We start from the raw sequence: 23,832 nt of genomic DNA on the forward strand, positions 1-23,832 counted from the left end.
ATCCTTCATGATGTTATAGGCCTTTTTCTGGCATTTTTCAGTACATCTATCCTTGATGGCAGGTAGGCTGGTGCTAGTAATGCATTGGGTTTCACTCTTTAAAAGGGGAGAGAGGCAAAACTCAGGAAACCCTAGGCCAGTTAGTCTGACTTCAGTGATTAGTAAGATTTGAGAGTCCATTATTAAGGATGACGTTTCAGGGTACTATGATAAAATAGACCAAAGTCAACATGGTTTCAAAGTACGTATATGTCACTATATACAAGCCTGTGTGGCGCGTGGCCAAGTGGTTGGGGCGTTGGACTAGCGATCTGAAGGTCGTGGGTTCGAGCCTCAGCCGAGGCAGCGTGTTGTGTCTTTGAGCAAGGCACTTAACCACACACTGCTCCAGTCCACCCAGCTGAAAGTGGGTACCGGCAAAATGCTGGGGGTTAACCTCGCGATAGACTGGCGTCCTATCCGGGGGGAAGTCTCGTACTCTCAGTCACTTCACGTCACGGAAACCGGCATAAGCACCAGTCTGATGGGCCATAAGGTTCTTGACAGACTTTAAACTTTAATATACAACCCTGAGATTCATTTTCTTGCAGGGAATCACAGGAAATACAAGAAACACAATAGAATCAATGAAAGACCGCACTCAATAGGATGGGGAAGGACAACAACCAATTTGCAAAAAAAACTGCAAATGCAAAAAGAAAGAGAAAAATGAAATAATAATAATAAATAAATAAACGCGCAATAAATACTGAGAAGTTGAGATGAAGATCCCTTGAAGATGAAGTCTATAAGTTGAGCGAAGTTCGGTGATGGGGTGAATGAAGTTATCCCTTCTGGTTCACGAGCCTGACGGCTGAGGGTTAATAGCCATTTCTAAGCCTGGTGGTGTGGATCCTGAGGCTTCGATACCTTCTTCCTGACAGCAGCAGCGAGAAGGGAGCATGGCCTGGTTGGTGGTCCTCGACGATGGATGCTGCGTTCCTGCGACTGTGCTCCACATATATGTGGTCAGTGGTGGGAAGGGCTTTACCCGTGATATTCAACACTTTTTGTCGGCTTTTCCATAGCAGGTGTGATGCAACCAATCAATATACTCTCCATCATGCACCTATAGAAGTTCGCCAGAGCTTTAGGTGACATGCCAAATCCTGGCAAGCTTCTCAGAAAGTAGAGGCACTGCCGTGCTTTCTTCATAATGGCACTTAAATGCTGAACCCAGGACAGATCCTTTGAAATGATAGCCCTGAGGAATTTAAAGTTGCTGACCCTCTCCACCTCTGATACTCCGATGAGGACTGGCTCCTGGGCCTCTGATTTCCTCCTCCTGCCAATAAACAGCTCCTTGGTCTTGCTACAGTTAGTGCAAGGTTGTTATCGTTAAGGGCAAATCTGTTGGAATTCTTTGAGGAAGTAACAGGCAGGATGGACAAAGAAGAGTCAGTGATGCTGTTTAATTTGAGGATGTGCTGATATGAGGCTGCTAAACATGATAGGAGCCCATGGTATTATAGAAAAGGTACGAGCATGGATAGAAGATTGACTGATTGGGAGGAATAAAAGTGGGAATAACGAGGGGAGGGTGCGTTTCTGAATGGCTACCGGGGACTAACGGTGTGACACAGGGGAAGGGACTGGGTCCACTATTTTCACATTATATGAGAGTAATCTGGATATCAGAATTGATAGCTTTGTGCCAAGTTTCTAGATGATACAAAGATAGGTGGAAGGGTAGGTAATGCTGAGGACAAGGTTTGCAGAAGGACTTGACTGATTAGGAGAATAAGCAAAGTGGTAAATGGATACAGCACGGTCACGCACTTTGGTAAAGGGATAAAGGCTTAGGCTGTTTTCTGAATGGGGTGGAAATTCAGCAACCAGGGTGCAAGGTAACTTGGAAGTCCTAATGCAGGATTCCCTAATTGTTAACTTGCAGATTAAGTTGGTAGCATGGAAAGCAAATACAATTCAGCGTTAACTTCAGAAAGACTGAAAGCAAGGATGTAATGCTGAGTCTTTATAAGATCACCAACAAGAGAAAATCTGCAGATGCCGGAAATCCAAGCAACACACACTAAACGCTGGAAGAACTCAGCAGGCCAGGCAACATCTGTGAAAAAGAGTACAGTCAAAGTTTCAGGACGAGATCTTTCAGCAGGACTTTATAAGATGTTTGTCAGGCCATATTTTAAGTATTCTGAGCCCTTTGGACCCTAAAACTAAGGAAGGACATGTTGGCTTTGGAGAGAGTCTAGAAGTTACAAGAATGATCCTAGAAATGAAAAGGTTAATGTACGAGGAGCATTTGATGACTGTACTCATTAGAGTTTAGAAGGATGAGGGGGAATCTCCTTGAAACCTACCAAATATTGAAAGGCCTGGATAAAGGGGAGGTGGAGTGGATGCTTCCAGTAGTGGGAGAATTTAGGACTTGACAGTCTCAGAGTAAAAGGTCATCCCTTTAGAAACGAGATTAGAAGGAATTTCTTTATCTAGAGGGCAGTGAATCTGTCAAATTCATTACCATATATGGCTGTGGAGGCCAAGTCATCGGGTGTATTTGAAGGAGAGGTTGACATGTTCTTGATTAGTGAGGGTGTCAAAGGATATGGGGAAGGCAGGAGAACGGGGTTGAGGGAAATTTTATATCAGCCATGGTCAAATGATGGTGCAGACTCAATAGGCCAAACAGCCCAATTCTGTACTTATGTCTTATAAAGCATTTGTCAAATCTTTAAATCAGGGTTTTAAGTTTGTACTATCATCATCATCATTATGTTCTCTGTCTGTATGACATGGGCAATCAGAGTCTACACGACCATGATTATCCTTGCCAATTTTTTCTACAAAAGTGATTTACCATTGCCTTCTTCTGGTGAGTGTGCTGTACAAGACAGATAACCGCAGCCATTAGCAATACTCTTCAGCCATTAGCAATACTCAGAGAGTGGTTGGTGCGTGGAATGCACTGCCTGAGTCAGTGGTGGAGGCAGATACACTAGTGAAATTTAAGAGACTACTAGACAGGTATATGGAGGAATTTAAGGTGGGGGGTTATATCGGGGGGCAGGGTTTAAGGGTCGGCACAACATTGTGGACCAAAGGGCCTGTACTGTGCTGTACTATTCTATGTTCTATGTTAAATTGTCTGTGGTCACATAACCGGGACTTGTGACATGCACCAGCTGCTAATATGACCATCCACCATCTGCTCCCATGGCATCACGTAACCCTGATCAGTGGGGGTGATGCTAAGCCATTGTAACATCTTGCCCAAGGGTGATCTGCAGGCTAGCAGAGGGAAGGAGCACCCTACAGCTCCTTTGGCCACCCCACTGAACCCCTAAGTTTGTATACAAAGGATAAAAATCTTGGAACCTGTGAGAGCTTTATGAAATGAATCCTTCGAAGCTGCCCTTGACTTTACTCTTTGATTAACTTAAGAAGATAACCATTGCTGCCCACAGCTGATACTGAGACATCTCGACTACTGTTGACAAACCAGTCCATTGCAAGGGAACCGTCATGCCATTTTTGGGTCCTATGTTTGTTGACTTATCATAGTAGTAATAATTTCTTAGAGAACAATAAATCCGTTCTATTCCTTGGCCGTTGTGTAAGATCTTACAAAGGATGGTGACAACGTATTTGGTACAGAAGAAATTCTGCTGATGCTGGAAATCCAAAGCACCACACACAAAATGCTGGAGGAACTCTGCAGGTCAGGCAGCAACCATGGAGATGAACCGACAGTCGACGTCTCGGGCCGAGACACATCTTCAGGTCCAAATGACACCGAAACGGGCAGCCAAAATGATTACAGTGAAGGATGTTGAAATGAATTATAACTCACTCAAGGGCTGGCACTCAGTTCTCTTGACCCCACTCCTGTCAACCACTGGGCCTTGTCCTGTCTGACCAGCGTCCTTCTCTTCCTTCCCTCCTCCCCTCGTCGGCCGTGATGGGTCCGGTCACTGAGTCTGTAAGAAGCGTCTGACATAGCCAGGTTCTGGACAAGTAACCGGGACACCTGTCTACGTCAAATCAATGCGGCGCAGTCGCAGGCTGATGACGCGCCGCGGGTGGCCGTCGGTTGTTGCTGGGAGACGGCTGGCGGGAACGGGAGCGGGAGCGGGAGCGGGAGGGGCAGCGGCGGTCGGGAAGCTGCGGCCCGAGGGCGATTGCAGCCGCCGCCATGAGCCACCAGGGAGCCGCGCTGCAGTCGTACAACAACGAACTGGTTAAATGTAAGTGGGACGGGGTGACGAGGTGATGGGACGGCGGGAAGCAGGAAATAAGAGGCGCAGTCGGCTGTTGGACCCTCTGCCTGCTTCGTGTTCTTTAAGGTTATAGTAAATCTACCAGTCAGTATTACTTTCCCCCACTTACAGTGTTACCTATCTATCACTGCCTTAATTAGATTCAGCAACCGGGCCTCCGTCGTCCACACAACACCTCGGTTTCACATATGACGATCATTTGATGTCCTGTGGGCCTCTACTCCATAACACCGTAAGACACGGGAGCACAATTAGGACATTCGGCCCGTCGAGTCTGGTCCGCCATTCCATCATGGTCGATTTATTATCCCTTTTGGCCCCATTATCCTGACTTTTCCTGTAACATTTGACGCCTATACTAACTAACCAAGAACCTATCAATCTCCAGTTTAAATATACCCAATGACTTGGCCTCCAAAGCCATCTGTGGCAATGAATTACACTGATTCTCCACCCTCTGGATAAAGAAATTCCTCCTCATCTCTGATTTAAAGTGGCATTTTTGTAGTCTGAGCTGTGCCCTCTGGTCCTAGACTCACCCACCTTAGGAAACATCCTCTGCTGTATCTAGGCCTTTCAATATTTGATAGGTTTCAATGAGATTTCCACCCCCACATCTAAACTCCAGCGATTACAAACCGATAGCCATCAACCCCACCCCACCCCCACCCCCACCCCCACCCCCACCCCCACCCAAATGCTTCAACCCCTTGATTTCCAGGATTATTCTCGTGAACCTCCTCTGGACCCTCTCCAATGCCAGCCATCCTTTCTTAAATAAGACCCGAAACTCCTCACGATATTCCCAAGTGTGTTCTAACCAATGCAGAGGTATTAGCAATGATCTTTCAAGAATTGATAGATTCTGGCATTGTACCGGATGACTGGAAAATTGCAAATGTTACTCCACTATTTAAGAAGGGTGGGCGGCAGCAGAAAGGAAGCCATAGATCTGTTAGCCTGACATCAAAAGTTGTTGTAATCGATTGTTAGGGATGAGATTACGGAATACCTGGAGGCAAATGACAAGATAGGCCAAAGCCAGCATGGTTTCCTGAAAGGAAATCCTACCTGACAAACCTACTGCAATCCTTTGAGGAAATTACAAGCAGGGTAGACAAAGGAGATGCAGTGGATGTGGTGTACTTGGATTTTCAGAAGGCATTGACAAGGTGTCGCAAAGGAGGTTGCTTAGCAAGATAAGAGCCCATGGAATTACAGGGGAGTTATTAGCATGGGTGGAGCATTGGCTGGTCAGCAGAAAACAGAGTGGGAATAAAGGGATTTTATTCTGGTTGGCTGCCAGTTACCAGTGGATTTCCACAGAGGTCGGTGTTGGGACTGCTGCTTTTTACAATGTATGTCAATGATTTGTACTGTGGGATTAATAGATTTGTGGCTAAATCTGCCAATGATACAAAGATAGGTGAAGGAGCGGGTAGTGTTGAGGAAACAGAGAGCCCACAGAGAGACTTAGATATTTTAGGGGAATGGGCAAAGAAGTGGAAAATGAAATACAATGTTGTAAAGTGTATGGTCATATACTTCAGTGGAGAAATAAACGGGCAGACTATTATATAGATGGAGAGAGAATTCAAAACGCAGAGATGCAAAGGGACTTGGGAGTCCTTGTGCAGGATACCCTAAAGGTTAACCTCCAGGTTGCATTGGTGGTGAAGAAGGTGAATGCAATGTTGGCATTCATTTCCAGAGGTATAGAATATAAGAGCAGGGATGTGATATTGAGGCTGTATAAGGCACTCGTGAGACCACACTTGGAGTGTTGTAAGCAGTTTTGGGCTCCTTATTTTAGAAAGGATATGCTGACATTGGGGAGGGTGCAGGGAAGATTCTCGAGAATGATTCCAGGAATGAGGAACGTCTGGCAGATCTTGGGCTGTATTCCCTGGAGTTCAGGAGAATGAGGGGGGATCTCATAGAAACATTCCAAATGTTAAAAGGCCTGAACAGATTAGATATGGTAAAGTTATTTCCCATGGTAGGGGAGTCTAGGACAAGAGAGCACGACTTCAAGATTGAAGGACGTCCATTTAGAACAGCGATGCGGAGAAATTACTTTAGTCAGAGGGAGGTAAATCTGTGGAATTTGTTGCCACAAGTGGATGTGGAGGCCAAGTCATTGGGTGTATTTAAGGCAGAGATAGATAGGCTCTTGATTAGCCAGACCATCAAAGGGTATGGGGAGAAGGCAGGGAGTGGGGATGGCTGGAAGAATTGGATCAGCCATGATTGAATGGCGGAGCAGACTCAATGGGCCAAATGGCCTACTTCTACTCCTATATCTTATGGTCAAAGCACCGACCCTCCCCCACTTACTTCAGCAAAAAAAAGCATCAGCAACTTCTACTCACCAAGCACAGCCGACTGTGTTTCAATATCCCATGGACTCGGCCTAGAAGATGAGGGCCATGAAGCCTCAGAACACCAAAGGCACCTTCACTTCTAGGCCATGCCCTTGGGATATCGCAAAACAGTCAGTCATGAGCCCCCGGGAGTGGGTCCCGTTGCCACAGCATCTGAAGTTTGAGTGTAGCTCCAGGTTAGGGTCTTCGACAGAACCCCATCCACCTTGAAAAGGGAAAAGAGATAACATTAAAGGCATAATGACATGTCTACCTGTGACTCCACTTTAAAGGGATTATGCACCTGTACTCCAAACTCCTTCTGTTCTACAATACCCAGGGTCTTTCTGTTCAATACAACAGTTTGACCTGATTTGTCCTTCCAAAATGTAACACTTCACACGTAACTGAATTAAATTCCATTTGTCGGCCTACATACGAAGCCGAACAAGATCTTGCTGCAATCCTTGGTACTCCTTTGTCTACGGTATCACCTATGTTATTGTCATCTGCAAATTTATTAACTCTTCTTCTATATTGCAGTCCAAGTTGTTAAAGTACTGCAGCTGACAAATAACAATGGGCCCAAAATTACTCCTGGGACACATCACTAGTCACAGACCTCCAGTCTGAGCAACATCGCCATCACCCTCTGTTACCTACCATCCAGCCAATGTTGTATCTGGTTTGCTAGCTCTGCTTGGGTGTCCTGTGATTTAACCCTTCAGAGCAACTTATAATGCTGAATTTTAATCAAAAGCTGTACTGAAATCCACGTGTACCCTGCCTACCTTGTCAGCCTTCCTTGGCACTTCATCAAAAAATTCAAATTTGTAAGACAAGATCTCCCACACACAAAGCCATACTTGCAATCCCTAATCAAACCCCGCTTTTTCCAAATGTCCCTCAGAATGCTTTCCAGTATCCTATCTACCACAGATGTTAGGCTAACAGGTCTGTACTTACCATGTGTATCCTTACAACCCATCTTAAATAAAGACACAGCGTTAGCTATCCTGCAGTCTTCCGCATGTTCAGTGGATTCACCTGTAATTATTTCAATTTCCACAAAGGATAGACATTGAGTGCTAAATGCCTATGTGACAAATGTCAATTCGACAAACCTTTATTGCACTCCACCTATCACAGGTATGTTATTCCTTTGTTAGAGTAAACAGACTTGTTCATGATAGTCCATTTGCAATTTCCGGATGCCCAATATAAATGGATCAAGACAACTCTATTCTTGCAATGAAGCCCAACTTGCGCTTTGCCCTCCTGTTATCTGTGATTTCAGTAGTTGGTGTGAAAGGTCACCTACATGGACTGTCTCAGATCTCTGTCAAGAAATCCATGATTCAGTTACAGAGGGTGGTGTTGAGACCTAACAAGAATAGTTGGGTCCCAACACCTCTTGCAACTCATGTCAGGCCAATTGATCTATTACTCCCAGTATTTGCTCTTTCCCTCTTCTTAAATAGTGGGTTAACATTTGCTAATTTCCAATCTGTGGAAACTGTTCTCGAATCTGTGTTTTGGAAATCACAGACAGTGCAACCACTATCTCTTTCAAAACCGTAGCAAGCAGGTTATCAGGGGACTTGTCACCTTTTAGTTCTAGTAATTTTTCTAATTCCAATTTCTTATTGATGTGAATTTCTTCAAACCCCGGTCACTCTGGACCCATCGTCCTCCACTATTTTCAGGGTTTGTCTTCCATGAAGAATACTACAAAATATATCATTACTCACAGAGGAATACATTCAGTGAAAGACCATTGACTTGTACTAATAACTCTGATCCTCTGTTGCCTGATCTGCTGAGAACCTCCAGGATTTTATATTCTCATTCCAGATTTCCGACATTAGTAGTTATAATTTTAGAATACAAAATGTTTAGTTTATCTTCTGTGCAATTTCCTTATTTCTCCAATGTATCTTGTCCTTTCTTAGTCTATGTCCATGGTAATTAATTCTGCTTTATTTTTACATGGAAGCTTTGCCTATTGAACTTTAGTTTCTCTTTCCTTATCAAAGCCTCAGTTCTGCTTTTATATCCTGAGATTTTATCAATCATCAAGCTTAGTAATTTCTTCTAGCAACATTATCATTTCCTCTGATTTAATGCTATCTTTAACTTGATTGCAATGACTGGACCACTTTTCCTGTTTTTTTGTTTTACAGGGATATATATTGCTCGCATGTCTTAATTTTTAAAACGTTAGCCATTATGTATTTGCCAACTTATACCCTTTAATGTGCTTGCGCAATGTGGCATTGCCAGCTCGCGCTTTTGTTGTTTACTATATCTGAATATAGTACTAAGATTTCAGATTAAACTGCATCGCATTCAAACTTCAGACAATATTCTGTCGTATTATTAGTGTTCCCTCAAGAACTTACAACATTAGTTCTTCAATTAGTCCTTTCTCATTATGCAATACTAAATCTAGAAGAATATCTTTTCTTGTTTTGACCTAGTAAACTGTCGGACACACTCTATGAATTGCCCTTGTGACAGAGAACGCTCAGCAAACGTACTCCATATGTGTGTGTGTGTGTGTATATATATATGTATGTATATATATCTGTCTATATATATATATATATATACACACACACACACACATATATATATATATATATACATACACACACACACATTGCCTTGCCATTCTGCTGTTGTGCTGAGCCTGCACACTTCAATGTCTTTCCCAGTATGTTCTAATAATGTATTCTACTGGCTTGGCTTTATGGTGCCTTTCCTGCCATACGCAGCGGATTATTCAATTTCTTTTGTAATGGGGATGTATAAGTGTGTACATGTTGTTTGTATAGTGTATTTAATGTAGATACTTCTGTTTATTTTGTAATATGATTGAAACCACATTGTGGGGTGCAACATATTCTAATTCATGTGCAGTCTTAAGTTAACTTGGCTAGTAATTAAAGTCGATATGTCCTAGTGCCTAAGGAAATCAGGACTCTGCCCTCGGTAAGAGAGAGAGAGATCAGGCTGCCAGGAGTTCACACTGGAGAAATAGTTTGGAGCTAATTATTGTGTTTCCTGGTAGACATCTTTTTGTAAATATTGCCAATTTTCTTTTCATTATTTTTGCTAATAGATAGCTGGATAGATAGACACTTTATGATCCCAAAGGAAATTGCAGAATCACAAGTGCAGAGGTATAAATATTAGAAGAGAAGTAGAAAGATTAAAAAATAAGTTACCTTAAAAAGCCTATCAGGAGAGGGTCATCACTTCCACGGCTGTGAGTTGACTCATTATAGAGCCTTGATCATCAAGGGTAAAAATGACCTCATATAGCACTCTTCGGAGCAGCGCAGTGTCTTAGCCTGTTACTAAAAGTGCTTCTCTGTTCTGCCAAGGTGGCATGCAGAGGGTGAGAAACATTGTCCAGAAATGCCAGGATTTTCCGTAGGGTCCTTTGTTCTATCACAGTGTGTCCAATTTGATTCCTATAACAGAGCCAGCCTTTCTAATCAGTTTACTGAGCCTGTTGGCATCACCCACGTTGATGCCATTGTCCCAACACACCACTGCATGGAAGATTGTACTGGCAACAACAGACTGGTAGATTATGTGAAGAAGAGACCTGCATACTCCAAAGGACCTCAATCTTGTCAGGAAGTAGGGGCGACTCTGGCCCTTGTACACAGCCTCTGTGTTGGTGCTCCACTCAAGTCTGTAAAGCAGATGTGCCCACAAGTACAAGTCAGAAGTACACAAGCCAGTCCTCATTGAGGGGACAGCAGTGCAAAGGGTGAGCTGCTTCAAGTTCCTGGGTGTCAACATCTTTGAAGATCTATCCTGGGCCCAACATATTGATGTAATTATGAAGAAGGCAAGACGGTGTATATTTCATTAGGAGTTTGAAGAGTGGTGGTGGTTCGTCCATCGTTGTCGATGAAGACCTTGACACCATTGATGGTGTCGAGAGTACCACATGATCTGGATTTAAGTGAGGGAGAGTTGCGCAGCATCAGCCTCACTCTCTTCCCAATTCCCATCTGGATCCAGTGGCAAGACAAGAGTCGAGACAGCTGGAGATGTGACTAGGCGCAGTGGATGACCAGGACGTCTTCTATGTCTAGTCGTGCTCTACATGTTCCACAACGCTTGCAGAGACCGCCTTCTTGATCGTTGGACCTTCCATTGGTCTCATCCGGTCAGTCTGCCAGAGTCTGTCTTCACATGCTGGGATAGACAACTCCCTATCTCACCAAGGGTTTGAAACCAGTCGGCTACCCTCACCTGGTTTGGCCAGCTTGTCGAAGCCGTTGCCCAGGATGTGGCTGCTGTCGCATGCAAACAGCTACGGGGAGCCACAGGTGAGAGCTGAGTGCCAGGTGGGGACCAAAAGTGGACAAACCGCCTTGAAAAGGATGCGACATGTTTCCCCACCAGAGGTGCTACCCCTCCCTGACACCCCATACACCCCATACGGAGTTTGAAGAGTATGTGTACTGTGGCGAGCATTCTGATTGGTTGCATCACTGTCTGGTATAGAGACACCAATGCACAGGATTGGACAGAGCTGAAAAGGGTCACAAATTCAGCCAGCTCCATCATAGGCACCAGCTTCCCCACCATCAGGGATATCTTCAATAGGCAATGCCTCAGTCATTAAGGACACCTACCATTTAGGACGTACCCTCTTCTCATTGCTGCCACCATGGAGGAGATGCAGGAGTCTGAAGACCCACACTCAAATGTTTTAAAAACAGCTTCTTTCCCTCCACCATCACGTTTCTGAACAGACAATGAACACAAAAGCACTACTTCACTTGTCTATCTATCTCTTACTGTAATTTATAGTAATTTTTATGTATTGCACTGTATTGCTGCTACAGAACAACAAATTTCATGACATAGTTTATGTCAGTGATAATAAACCTGATTTTCTCGCATCTGCATTTACTTGAGAGACAGACACAGTCTATAGAACTGAGGCAAAACAGTAGAGAGGTATCATATCTAAGTATCTAAGAACAGTAGACCATATCTGAATAAGTGGAGGAGCTTGTTGTGTTGATAAGTCTCCAGGGCCTAACAAGTTGCTTCCCCCCCGCCCCCCCAAACCTTGTGGTGGACTAGTGAAGAAATTGCAGGGGCCCTGGAAGAGGTATTTAAAATATCCTTAGCCGCAGGTGAGGTGCTGAGGGATTGAGAATTAGCTAATGTTCCACTGTTTAAGGAAGTCTCAAGAATAAGCCAAGAAATTTAGGCCAGTGATCCTGATGTCAATGGTGGGCAAATTATTGGAAGATGTCCTAATTGTTAATTATAAGGCCCTGATTAGTAATAGTCAACATAGCTATCTGTGCATTAAGTTATGTCAAATCAATCTTAGATCAATCTCAAGGCGGTTACCAAGAAAGTTGATGAAGGAAACCAGTGGATGGACATGGACTTAGGCAGGGCCTTTGACAAAGTTCCACATGGGAAATGTTCAGGAAGGTTCAGTGACTTGACATTCAAGGTGAGATAGCAAATTGGATTCAACATTCCCAAAAAGCCAGAGAGTGGTTGTAGATGGTTGCCTCCCTGACTGGAGGCCTGTGACTAGTGATGTGCTACAGGGATCGGTGTTGGGGCTATCGTTACTTGTGATCTCCATTAATGATATAGATGATAATGTGGTAAACTGGATCAGCACCTTTGCAGATGACACCAAGACTGGGGGCATAGTAGACAGCAAGGAAACTATCAAAGCTTGCAGTGCGATTTAGACCAGCTGAAAAATGGCAGATGGAATTTAATGTACTTTGAGTGGAGAACCCAAAGTACGTCTTACACAGTGAATGGCAGAGCAGTGAGGAGTGCGGTAGAACAGAGGGATCTGGGAATACACATCCATAATTCTTTGAAAGTGGCATCATAGGTGCATAGTGTCATAAAGAGAGCTTTTGGCACAATGGCCTTTATATGTCAGAGTATTGAGTACACATGTTGGGATGTTATGTTAAAGTCATAGAAGACATTGGTGGGGCCAAATCTGGAGTACTCAGATTTAGACATACAGCATGGTAACGAGCCTGTGCCACCCAATTACATCTATGTGATCAATTCACCTACTAATCCATGTGTCTTTGGAATGTGGGAGGGAACCAGAGCACCCAGAGGAAACCCATGCGGTCACAGGGAGAATGTATAAACTCCTGACAGACAGTGGTGGGAATTGGACCCGGACCGCTGACAGTGTAATAGCATTCATTAACCGTAGCGCTACCGTGCTGTTCTGATCATTCATCTACAGGAAAGATATCAATAAGACAAAGAGGACAAGGAAAATTTACAAAGATGGTCCTGGGATTTGAGGAAAAGGTTACGAAGTTAGGTGTATATTCTCTGGAGTTAAGGAGAATGATAGTTTTGATAGTGGTATACAAAATTAATATGGGTATAGATAGGGTAAGTGCAAACAGGCTGTTTCTACTGAGGTTGGGTGAACCTACATCTTAAGGTCATACTGTATGCTAAGGGTGAGATAAATATTTAAGAGAACTTGGGGGAGAACTTCTTTACTCAGAGAGTGGTGTGAGTGTGGAACGAGATGCCAATGGAAGTGGTAGATGCAATTTTGATTGAAAAATTTAAAAGAAGTTTCGATAAGTATATGGAAAGGAGGGATATGGAGAACTATGGTCCAGGTGCAGGTCAATGGGAATAGGCAGAATAATAGTTCGGCATGGATTTGATGGGCCAAAGGGCCTGCTTCTGAATTGTAGGCTCTATGAATCTATGACTCTATTTTGGGGGATATTTATATAAATTGAAGGAATATTTTCTGCCTTCTACTGTTCTTCAACACCAGCCAAATTGTTTCTATTTCTTATTTTTCTAAACTAGGATCATTCACTTTTATCTTTAATTAATTTGCTAATGTTAGGGCTACCCAACTTCCTTTTTCATTTTGTCCATCTCCTCTAAAAGTTAAATATCCAAGGATGTTTAATTCCCAACCTTTGTTGCTTTTCAACCACAGTCCTGTGATGGCTATTAGATTGAATCCATGTATTTCTGTCTGTGTAAAGAAAGGTCAAGGGAGAGAGAAGCATGGAAAGGGGGCAGATGAGGAGCAGGAAAAGGAAGAAAGGAATGAAAAACAGTATAGTTTGTTTTCAGAAAGTGTCCACTCAGTCCTTTCAGTCTGTCACCTATTCAGTAACTAACACTCGATCTGGATATTTTATTTTCTTCAATGACAGGCATAGAGGATTTGTGCACAAAGAGAGAGGAGCTGAATCAGCAAATTCTCAAGGAAGAAGAAGAGAAGAACAGACTTCAGAATGACATTCGCATTTTGACGGAGAAACTTGCAAAGGTGAATGAGAGCCTAGCACGCAAAATGGCCACACGAAATGAATTTGATAGAACTATTGCAGAGACTGAAGCCGCTTATATGAAGGTGAGTACAAAAATCACTCAGGCTCTTTTAATTGAAATCTTATCAACTACTTGAAATATCATCAAGATGCACAGCCATGACATTAAAAACCTACAGGAAAACTAAGCTTTATGTCAGTCACTTTTCCTTTCTGCATCCATGATCCTCATCCCCATAGATCACACTTTAATTCAGCGGGATCACTGAACTATAGGCAATGAAATCTACTTTGTGAGTGATCCTTTTTGTACCCTGGGACTGTGCTGTTACAATTTTGTAGGGACGCTGAAACATTTGTGCTTGGAGAACAGAAAACTGAGCTTGTTGGCATTTTCATGGATGGTACAGTTAGGTATTTGCAGTGATGCCTGGTACTGTGCATTACTTTTTTGACTCTGCTCTTTGCTGTTTTATATGCCCTCTCTTTTGCTTTTAAGTTGGTTTTGTCTTCCCTTGTCAGCTACTCTTCTGTCATCTTGCCTTTAGAATGCTTCTTCTTTGGGATGTATTTATCCCGTGCCTTCCAAACTGCTTCCAGAAACTCCAGGTGTTGCTTCTCTGCTGTCATCCCTGCTAGTGTCCCCTTCCAATTAACTTTGGCCAGCTCCTCTCTCATGCCTCTTTAATTCCCTTTACCCTACTGTAATACTGATACATCTGACTTTAGCTTCTCCCTCTCAAACTGCAGGGTGAATTTATCATATTATGATCACTGCCTCCCAAAGGTCCCTTTACTTTAAGCCCCCTAATCATAAGACATAGGAGCAGAATTAGGCCATTCAGTCCATCGAGTCTGCTCCACCATTTCACCATAGCTGATCCATTTCCCTCTCAACCCCTTTCTCCTGCCTTCTCACCATAACTTTTCATGCCCTGACTAATCAAAAACATATCAACCTCCACTTTAAATATACCCAATGACCTGGCCTCCGCAGCTGAGTGTGGCAGCAAATTCCACAGATTCACCACCCTCTGGTTAAAGAAATTACTCCTCATCTCTGTTCTAAAGTGACATCTCTTTACTCTGAGGCTGTGCCCTGGGGTCCTAGACTCCCCCCGCTATAGGAAACAGCTTCCACATCCACTCTTTCAACATTCAGTCGGTTTCAATGAGATCACCTCTCATTCTTCTAAATTCCAGCGAATAAAGGCACAGAGCCATCAATGGCTCCTCATACAATAAGCCTTTCAATCCCGGAACCATTCTTGTGAACCTCCTTTGAACCTCATCCAATGTCAGATCCTTTCCTAAATAACGGGCCCACCAAAACTGCCCACAGTACTCCAAGTGAGGCCTCACCAGTGCCTCATAAACCTTCGGCATTACATCCTTACTTTTATATTCTAGTTCTCTCAAAATGAATGCTGACGTTACATTTGCCTTCCCCAACCTGCAAATGAACCTTTAGGAAATCCTTTGCACTGTTGAATTTTCTTCCCATTTAGAAAATAGTCTGTGCTTTTGTTCCTTCTACCAAAGTGCATGACCATACACTTCCCTATGCTGTATTTCATTTGTCACTTCTGTTTGCCACCTTTTATACTCCTGAACACTAAGTTTTGGCCATACAACATCAATAGGTAGTTTCAGTGGTAATGACTTTGTTACACTCAGATTCATTGCCTTCTTAATTCTTCCTTCGACAATGCTGCGTTTTCTTGCTGATGCCCTTCCTCTGCAGCAGTTAAGTGCCCTGTCCATTGCTGTTCCCTGTTTGCACAGATCCTGGAAAGCTCACAGACTCTGCTGACTGTCCTGAAGCGGGAAGCTGGAAGTCTGAGTCAAGTCAAAGAGAACAGGGATGAATGACTCCTGATTTTTCTGCAATCAGCTTCAATCACAGCAGTGAGAAATGTCCTCAACAGATGCCCACTGTACAGTTTCAAATAACACCTCTATCAGGGATTTTTGATTCTTCAAAAAAAATGACTTGTTTGTAGTGCTGCGTTGTAATAAAGTATATAGATAGAGAAAACATGAATTATTTAAATATATCATTATAATGATTGGGAATCGTTCCAGCACTAGAAAGAAGTTTACCTGCCTTTTATGGTGAGAGGAGGGATAGTGATCCCCGATTTCTGTAATAGTTTTATCATTTGAACTCCCCCAATCACTTTGGCATTGAAGGAAAATGCTATGCTGTGAAGGAGGAAGTCGACAGGAATAGCTAATGTCTCGGTGGGCATTGGCCACAAAAATCTTTGTGCAGTCATACGTTTTTCAACACAAAGTTCTAAATTTTGGTATTGCAACATCTATAGACAGGATAACTGAGTTCATACTTAAAGATTTAGTTAAAGCTTTATGTCAAACTATTGTAGGATTTTGTGAATAAAACACACGAGTCAGTTTATATGCTTAAAAGCCACAACCCTTTACTTCCATTATGAGCAGTCCGAAAGCAGTGGCCTTACATTGACATCATTACATCAGACACCATCTCTTAAAGTGAACACAATTCAATGACGGTGTTTATCAGTTATGTAGAACAGTTTCTGTTATGAACAATGTATCATCTGTCACTCACTGCATTACCCTACACAGCAACCCCCCCGATCCCAACCCAGAATTCACCAAAACTGGCTTCGTGAATGAGCCTGGAGCTCGTATGACCTGCCCGGCTCGGGTCCTATGGAGTAACAGCAGAGGTGCTTCTGGCACATCCAGGAGTGTGCTAACATGCAGATGTTCATGTTGTGACGCAGGAGGTATGGTAGTGGAACCATCCAGGTCTTGGCAGGCCAGTTTAAGGCGATCTACAGAAATACATTCAGGTTTGCCCGTCCTACCTACAAGAATAATCTTTCCACCACATTCCAAAACAGGGAACGGGCTATCATTAGGGGGCCTAAGTGGGTGTCAATATGCATCACTATGGACAAAAATGAACAAGGTCAACTGAAACCCAAGAGTGCTGTTTCCATGATGGGAGGTAGGAATAGACGTAAAAGAATTGAGTTTACTTTATACTTTATTGTTGCCAAACAATTGGTACTAGAATGTACAATCATCTTAGCGATATTTGATTCTGCACTTCCCACTCCCTGGATTACAAATATTAAATATTAAAAAATTAAATTATAAATCATAAATAGAAAAATGAGGAGGGCAGAACATGAAGTGCCAACCAGGTGGTTGTGGAGTCAGGAATAAAATCACCTGGCACCCATAGTCCCATAGTACACCAACTGAGCTGTGTGGAGGACTGCAGGTCCTCTTTTCTGAGCCCCAGCAAGAGCCACGGGAGACGACCATGCCCATACTCGTCCCACGTGAGGGTCCTCAGCGCAGCCTTTAAGGAACAGTGAAATCGCTCACACAGGCCATTGGACTGCATGTGATACGCTATGCTGTGATGCAATTTACCGCCAAGATTCTGGGCCATTGTGCCCCAGAGGTCTGAAGTGAGTTGGGGACCACGGTCAGAAGAAACATCAGATGAGGTGCAAAACCAAATAACCCAGGTGTCGATGAATAGCCGAGCCTTGTCTGCAGCCATCATTGGCGCTAGAGGGATAACCTCTGGCATCCACCTTGGTAAGGAGATGTGTGGAACTGCTGTTGGGGGTGGGGGGAGGAGAGCAGGGGAGGACCAACCAGGTCCACAGCAACGTAATCAAACCATAACTCAGGAACTTCAAATGGTGCCAAAACATGATGGTTAATTTTTGCCCTCTGATGCACCTGTTCCTAAGAGATCAAATCCTATGGCCAGTTCTCTCAGGCTCCTTTCTTGCCACCTCCCACCAAAAAGACTTCGACCCACCTTAGTGTCCATCGTAAAATCTCTTCCCCCAGCGTCCTGATTGGATGACACACATTCCTAAGCATCCCTTACCTATAACAGTAACCCAAACAGGCTGGAAGCAGAACAGACTGTTCTCACAGTATTGCTAAAATGAAATACCTACAGCATAGCACAAAATATCTGAAGCAGGCCATTACACAAGAGAGGGGCAACAGCTCCATGTTGAGAATGGTGCATGTATGGAATGAGCTCTCAGAGAAAGTGATTGAGTGATACAATAACAATATTCAAAAGACAAGTATGTGATTAGGAAGGGTTTAGAGCAGGGGTTCCCAGCATGGGGTCCACAGACCCCTCAGTTAATGGTATTGGTCTATGGTATAAACAAGGTTGGGAACCCCTGGTTTAGAGGGATATGGACTAAATGGGACACCATAGTCAGCACAAATGAGTGGGGCTAAAGACCTGTTGTCCTGTTGTATTATCTGTACTATGACTCTAAAAGAAGTTGTGCATTTGAAAAGCATATCCTGGACACAGTTTAAAGCTACTAAGCATTACATGTGTTCAGTGGCTGGCTAGAGAGACTTCATCGAGCATCTCAAATTACAATGGAGTGCAGATCATTTGATAGGGTAGTGAGACGATCATCAGCCGAGCTGGAGTTGCACATGCTGGGTAAGGAATCATTGAATGACAATGGTACTGAAGGAACCTTAACGTTTGTGCTGTCTCTCTGCAAGAGCAATGCAACTAGTCCCCATGGCTCTATTGTTTCATTTTCCCTCAAATACTGATTCATTTTATATTTGAGAGCCATAATAGAAACTGTCCAGTCAGGCAGCCAATGGACTCCAGATACTGAGTAGTCATCTGCTCTTGGGTATGAATTTCTGTAGCTAAGTGGTCCTGGTAGAACTCACTGAATATGTTTATACAGAAATAAAAACAAAAGAGGTGATAGACTCTCAATCTCTTTTAAATGTTACAGCTGAATCTGCCTCCAGCCCAACAAGGCATTCCAGAACCTAACCACCTACTCCATAATAAAGAAATTTTCCATTATCGTCTTTGATTCTTTGGGCAATCACCTTCCTTCATTTTGTATCCCAGGTTCTTGACCACAGTGGATCTCTACTGCTTGAAGTGAGGGAGTGCAGTGCAACTGCAGTGAGAAGGCCACCTTTCAAAAATAATATACATCTAGGGTCAGTATGATTTGAGGTTCAGCTAAACAGGAACCTCAGGTTGTTCCGATTAAAGAAACTTCAGTTTGAGTGAATGCTGTGTAACTACTGCCCATATACAATTATCAATTGGCAAGAAATAACTGTACACCACATAAAATTATAAAGCATATTTACTAATTTCAGCTTTATCAAAGTTATTGAGAAAGAATGAAGTAAAAGGGCCCATTTCAGTTAAACGTGCACATAACAGTTGGAGCTTGTGTCTTCCAAAGCTGGGTATAACCGTTGCTCATGGCGCTGAACCCTTGGTCTGGGTGAAAGCACCAGCTGCAGTCCAAACTTCCCTTAAAGTCCATCTCGAACAAACTGGCTCTCTTTCAGAAGTATTGACTCTCCTCCCTGGAGCCATTCATCTGCACAAAGCACTTCTTGCAATGGGGACTCTTCTTCCCACAGCATCCTGCTGCATCTCCCTTCTGTTCTGCCAGAGAGTCCCCAAACTGGACTACTGTGTGTCACAAACCTCTCTCCACCCCGTTCTCTCTAGCACTTCCTCCAGATCCCACCATCCTGATTGGCTGATGCAACATTCCAAAGCTGAACAGCAAGGCTTCTCATCTTAGCCAAAATCAAAACATTCTACCAGTAGGACACACTGCTTTTGCAGAAAACTGACAAAATGAAATACCTACAGCATAATGTAGAAATCTAAGCCAGGGTATTACACACAGAAGGTAGCGAGTTCCTGAAATGAGTTGTCAGAGGAAATGATCAAGGCAGGTACAACTGCAACATTTAAGTTGTATTTGCATAGTTACATGGCGAGGAAAGACTTGGAGGATTATAGGCCGAACACAGGCAATTGGGATGAGCAGGAAGGATATTATGGTTGGCATGGACCCATTGGGCTGAAGGGCCATGTTGTATTACTTTATGACTATGACTCGAAGGATTTCCCATTTTTCCAGCCTGCAAGTCCTTCATCGCTAGAATATGGAGGACCCGAGCTGGACACAATATTGCAGACATGGATAAACCCAGTGCCTCATGTATTCCTTGCTATTATACTCTATAATTCTTCAACCACACCACTTCATCAACCTAACCTGCCATTTTCAATGTATTGTATTCCTTTTACCAATGCAACCTTTTCATAATTACATTTTCTCATCTTCTGAGCAGAAAATAAAACTATTTCTCAGCATTAAATCTCATCTGCCATCTACCAGTTAGTGTGTCCATATCTCGTTGAAGTCTCTTCCTATCCTCAGTTTAACAACCCTCCAAATTTTGTGTCCTCTGCAAATTCAGAGATAGTCACCCATGTACTATACCTAATCAAATAATGAATTTATATAACTAAAGGCAATGGTCTCTAGCACTGGACCTTGGGAAACTCCACTGTATGCTCACTTCCAGAACGTAATGGCCTTTCCCCATTCTGTCTCCTGTTGCAGAGAATGAAAAATTGGCCACCACCCCTTCTACTCCAGGTCTTCACCCTGAGAAAGTCTACTATGTAGTATCTTATTGAAAGATCTTTGGAAGTCCACATAAATCATATTAAACACATTTCACTCATTGATCTCATCAAAATCATATTAGTTTAGTTAAAAATGACTTGTCTTTAACAAATTTATAATCGGTGTTTGCTAATCAATCCGAGACACTAAATTTTTATTATTACTTCGTCCCTTGCTTCCCATGACAATCTGAGATTCAACTCATTACATCTGAAAATGGCATCACAGGCAGACAGTGGTGAAGAAGGCATATAGCAAACTTTTCTTCATTGTTTGGGGCACTGACTAAAACTTGGCAAAGTCATATTGTAGCTGTATAAAACTTGGATCGCAAAAGGAATGTTGTGTGCAGTTCTGGTTGTCACACTACGGGAAGGTTGTGGAGGGGGTGCAGAAGAGGTTCACCAGGTTGTTGCTTGGGCTGAAATGTCTTAGCTTCAAGGAGAGATTGGACGAACTTGCACTGTTTTCTCTGGAGTGCTGAAGGTTAAGTAACCTGACAAGTACTAATGAGAGGAATAGAGTAGATATGAGACTTTCTCCCAGGGTGGGAATATCAAATACTAGAAGGCATAGGTTAAAGGGGAAAGTTTAAAAATATGCAAGGCAATTATTTTTTCCCCCCACAGACAGTGGAAGGTGAGATGGAAGATGCAGATACAGTGGCTGTGTGTAAGAGGCTTTGAGATAAATACACAAATATTCAGGGAATGGAGGAATATGGTCCATGTGCAGGCAGTTGGCAGTAGTTTACACTGGCGTCATGCTTGGTATAGATAGGGTGGGTTGAAGAGCCTGTTGCTGTGCTGAGCTGTTTCATCCGTAGTAGATGAAATATCCATTTATGCAAGTCCATAGTTCTAGTTCTAGCATATCCAGAATCTCAGTGACATCTCTCTTTCTGAATCTCCATCAGCACCTCTTCCTCTAAAAACATGATATAAAGTACTTATTTAGATCTTAGCTGTTCCCTCTGCCTCTGTGATAATGACTCAGTTCTCCCTGATCAAACTCCCTTAAAACCCTTTTTGTTTGGATTCCCTTTTATACCTGCTGCTAGTCTTTTTTTCATGAACTCCTTTTCCCATTTCCTTTATTGCTCTTTTAAACCCTCTATAATCAGCCCAATCCTCCCTTGAGCTAAAAACTTGGCATCTGCTATGCTTCTTTAATTCTGCTCTGTTTTACTCTCTATTCATTCACCAGGGAAGACCATAAGACATAGGAGTAGAATTAGGGCATGTGGCCCATCGCTCCTTTTTTCCCATCCTCACCCCCATTCCCCAGCCTTCTCCCCATAACCATCTTCCAACCAAGAACCTATCAATCTCTGCCTTAAATACACCCAACAATCCTGTCTCCACAGTTGCATGTGGTAACAATTTCACCACCCTCTGGCTAAAGAAATTTCTCCGCATCAATTTTAAATGGATGCCCCTCTCTCCTGAGGCTGTGCCCTCTTGTCCTGGATTCCCCTACCATGAGGAATATCCTTTCCACATCTACTGTCTAGGCCCTTCAACATTCAAAAGGTTTCAATGAGATCCCCCCCCCCCCGCCATCCTTCTAAATTCCAGCAAGCACAGACCCAGAGCCATCAAACATTCCTCATATGATGATCCTTTCATTCCCAGAATCCTTGTGAACCTCCTCTGAACCCTCTCCAATGCCAGCACACCATTTCTTAGATGAAGCTCAAAACTGTTCACAATACTCAAGGTGAGGCCTCACCAGTGCCTTATAAAGCCTCAGCATTACATCCCTGCTCTTGTATTCTGGACCTCTTGAAATGAATGCTATTATTGCATGGGAACTCTCACTTTAACTCCTCAAAACTTTTGAAACAATTCCAAACTAAAATTACAAACGGGGAAATCTGCAGATGCTGGAAATTCAAGCGCTCACATAAAAAATGCTGGTGAACGCAGTAGGCCAGGCAGCATCTCTGAAAAAGAAAGTACAGTCGATGTTTGAGGCCAAAACCCTTCAGCAGGACTGGAGTAAAAAGGCTGAGGAGTAGATTCAAAACATGGGGGGAGGGGAGAGAAACGCCAAGCGATAGTTGAAACTTGGAGGGGGAGGGATGAAGCAGAGTTAGGAAGCTGATTGGTGAAAGAGACAGAAAGAAGGCCATGGAAGAAAGGGGGCAGGGGGTGGAGCACCGGAGGGCAGCGACGGGCAGGGAAGGAGATAACATGAGAGGGGGGACAAGGGAATGGGAAATAGTGTAGGGGTGGGGAGAGGTGGGGCATTACCAGAAGTTTGAGAAATCGATGTTCATGCCATCAGGTTGGAGGCTACCCAAACGAATACAAGGTGTTGCCCCCACTTTCTTTTTTCTTCCATGGCCTTGTCTCTTTCATCAATCAACTTCCTAGATTATTGCTTCATCTCTCCCCCTCCATGTGCGATCAAGAATCTCCGGAGACGAAGGCTCCAAATCCTCGGCTTTGTGTATCGCCTGTTGCCGGGGCCGAGGTCGAAATGCTCGGCAGAGATGGTGCTCAGTGCTCGGTGTCGGAGAGCTGGTCAGAAGCTCGGAGTTTTTCGGAGGGACTCGGAGTCGGACTGTGGTCGGATGCTGCATTGGCAAGTTGGTGGCACTGGAGGTTTACCGCCTGCGTGAGATGATGGGACTTTCGAGAGACTTTGAGACTTGTACCGTGCCCATGGTCTGTTCTTATCAAATTACAGTCTTGCTTTGCACTGTTGTAACTATATGTTATAATTATGTGGTTTTTGTTAGTTTTTAAGTCGGTTTCTCATGTGTTTTCGTGATATTCTGGAAAAAAAATTTTATCATTTCTTAATGCATGCATTACTAAATGACAATAAAAGGGGACTGCGTGTCCTCATAATCGTAATAATGTTTCACCTGACATTTCTCTCTCTCCTCGACCCATCTTTCAAATCTACTCCTCAACTTCTTTTCTCCAGTCCTGCTGAAGGGTTTTGGCCCGAAATGTCAACTGTACTTTTTTCCATAGATGCTGCCTGGCCTGCTGAGTTCCTCCAGCATTTTGTGTGTGTTGCTCAGATTTAAATGGTTCAGTTCTACTTTTCCAGGGCCAGATCTGTATTTATCCCACTGAAACAGGAACTCTGGGACAGTACGGTAGCATAGTGGTTGGCACGTTTTACAGTACCAGTGACTCGTGTTCAATTCCCACTGCTGCCTGTAAGGAGCTTGTACGTTCTTCCCATGACTGCATGGATTTCCTCCAGGTGCTCTGGTTTCCTTCCACAGTCCAAAGATGTATCTGTTGGTAGGTTAATTGGTTGTAAATTGCCCCGTGATTAGGCTAGGGTTAAATTG

At 43.4% G+C, this 23,832-nt stretch overlaps 1 protein-coding gene across 1 annotated transcript; it reads left to right on the forward strand.

The window, feature by feature from the left end:
- The first annotated feature begins 4,080 nt into the window (after positions 1–4,080).
- On the forward strand, positions 4,081–22,639 carry ssna1 (Sjogren syndrome nuclear autoantigen 1). Its single transcript, XM_063073865.1, has 3 exons — positions 4,081–4,244; positions 13,873–14,072; positions 15,775–22,639. The coding sequence occupies exons 1-3, from the start codon at positions 4,193–4,195 to the stop codon at positions 15,859–15,861; spliced, it is 339 nt and encodes a 112-aa protein (XP_062929935.1). The 5' UTR covers positions 4,081–4,192; the 3' UTR covers positions 15,862–22,639.
- The last annotated feature ends 1,193 nt before the right edge of the window (positions 22,640–23,832 follow it).

This window comes from Mobula hypostoma, chromosome 21, assembly GCF_963921235.1.
Source record: "Mobula hypostoma chromosome 21, sMobHyp1.1, whole genome shotgun sequence".
NCBI lineage: Eukaryota > Metazoa > Chordata > Chondrichthyes > Myliobatiformes > Myliobatidae > Mobula > Mobula hypostoma.

Coding starts and splice junctions, on each gene's coding strand:
- ssna1 (XM_063073865.1), top strand. CDS start 4,193: ATGAGCCACCAGGGAGCCGCGCTGCAGTCGTACAACAACGAACTGGTT. Junction 4,245..13,872: donor CAACAACGAACTGGTTAAAT/GTAAGTGGGACG, acceptor CTTCAATGACAG/GCATAGAGGATTTGTGCACA. Junction 14,073..15,774: donor CTGAAGCCGCTTATATGAAG/GTGAGTACAAAA, acceptor CTGTTTGCACAG/ATCCTGGAAAGCTCACAGAC.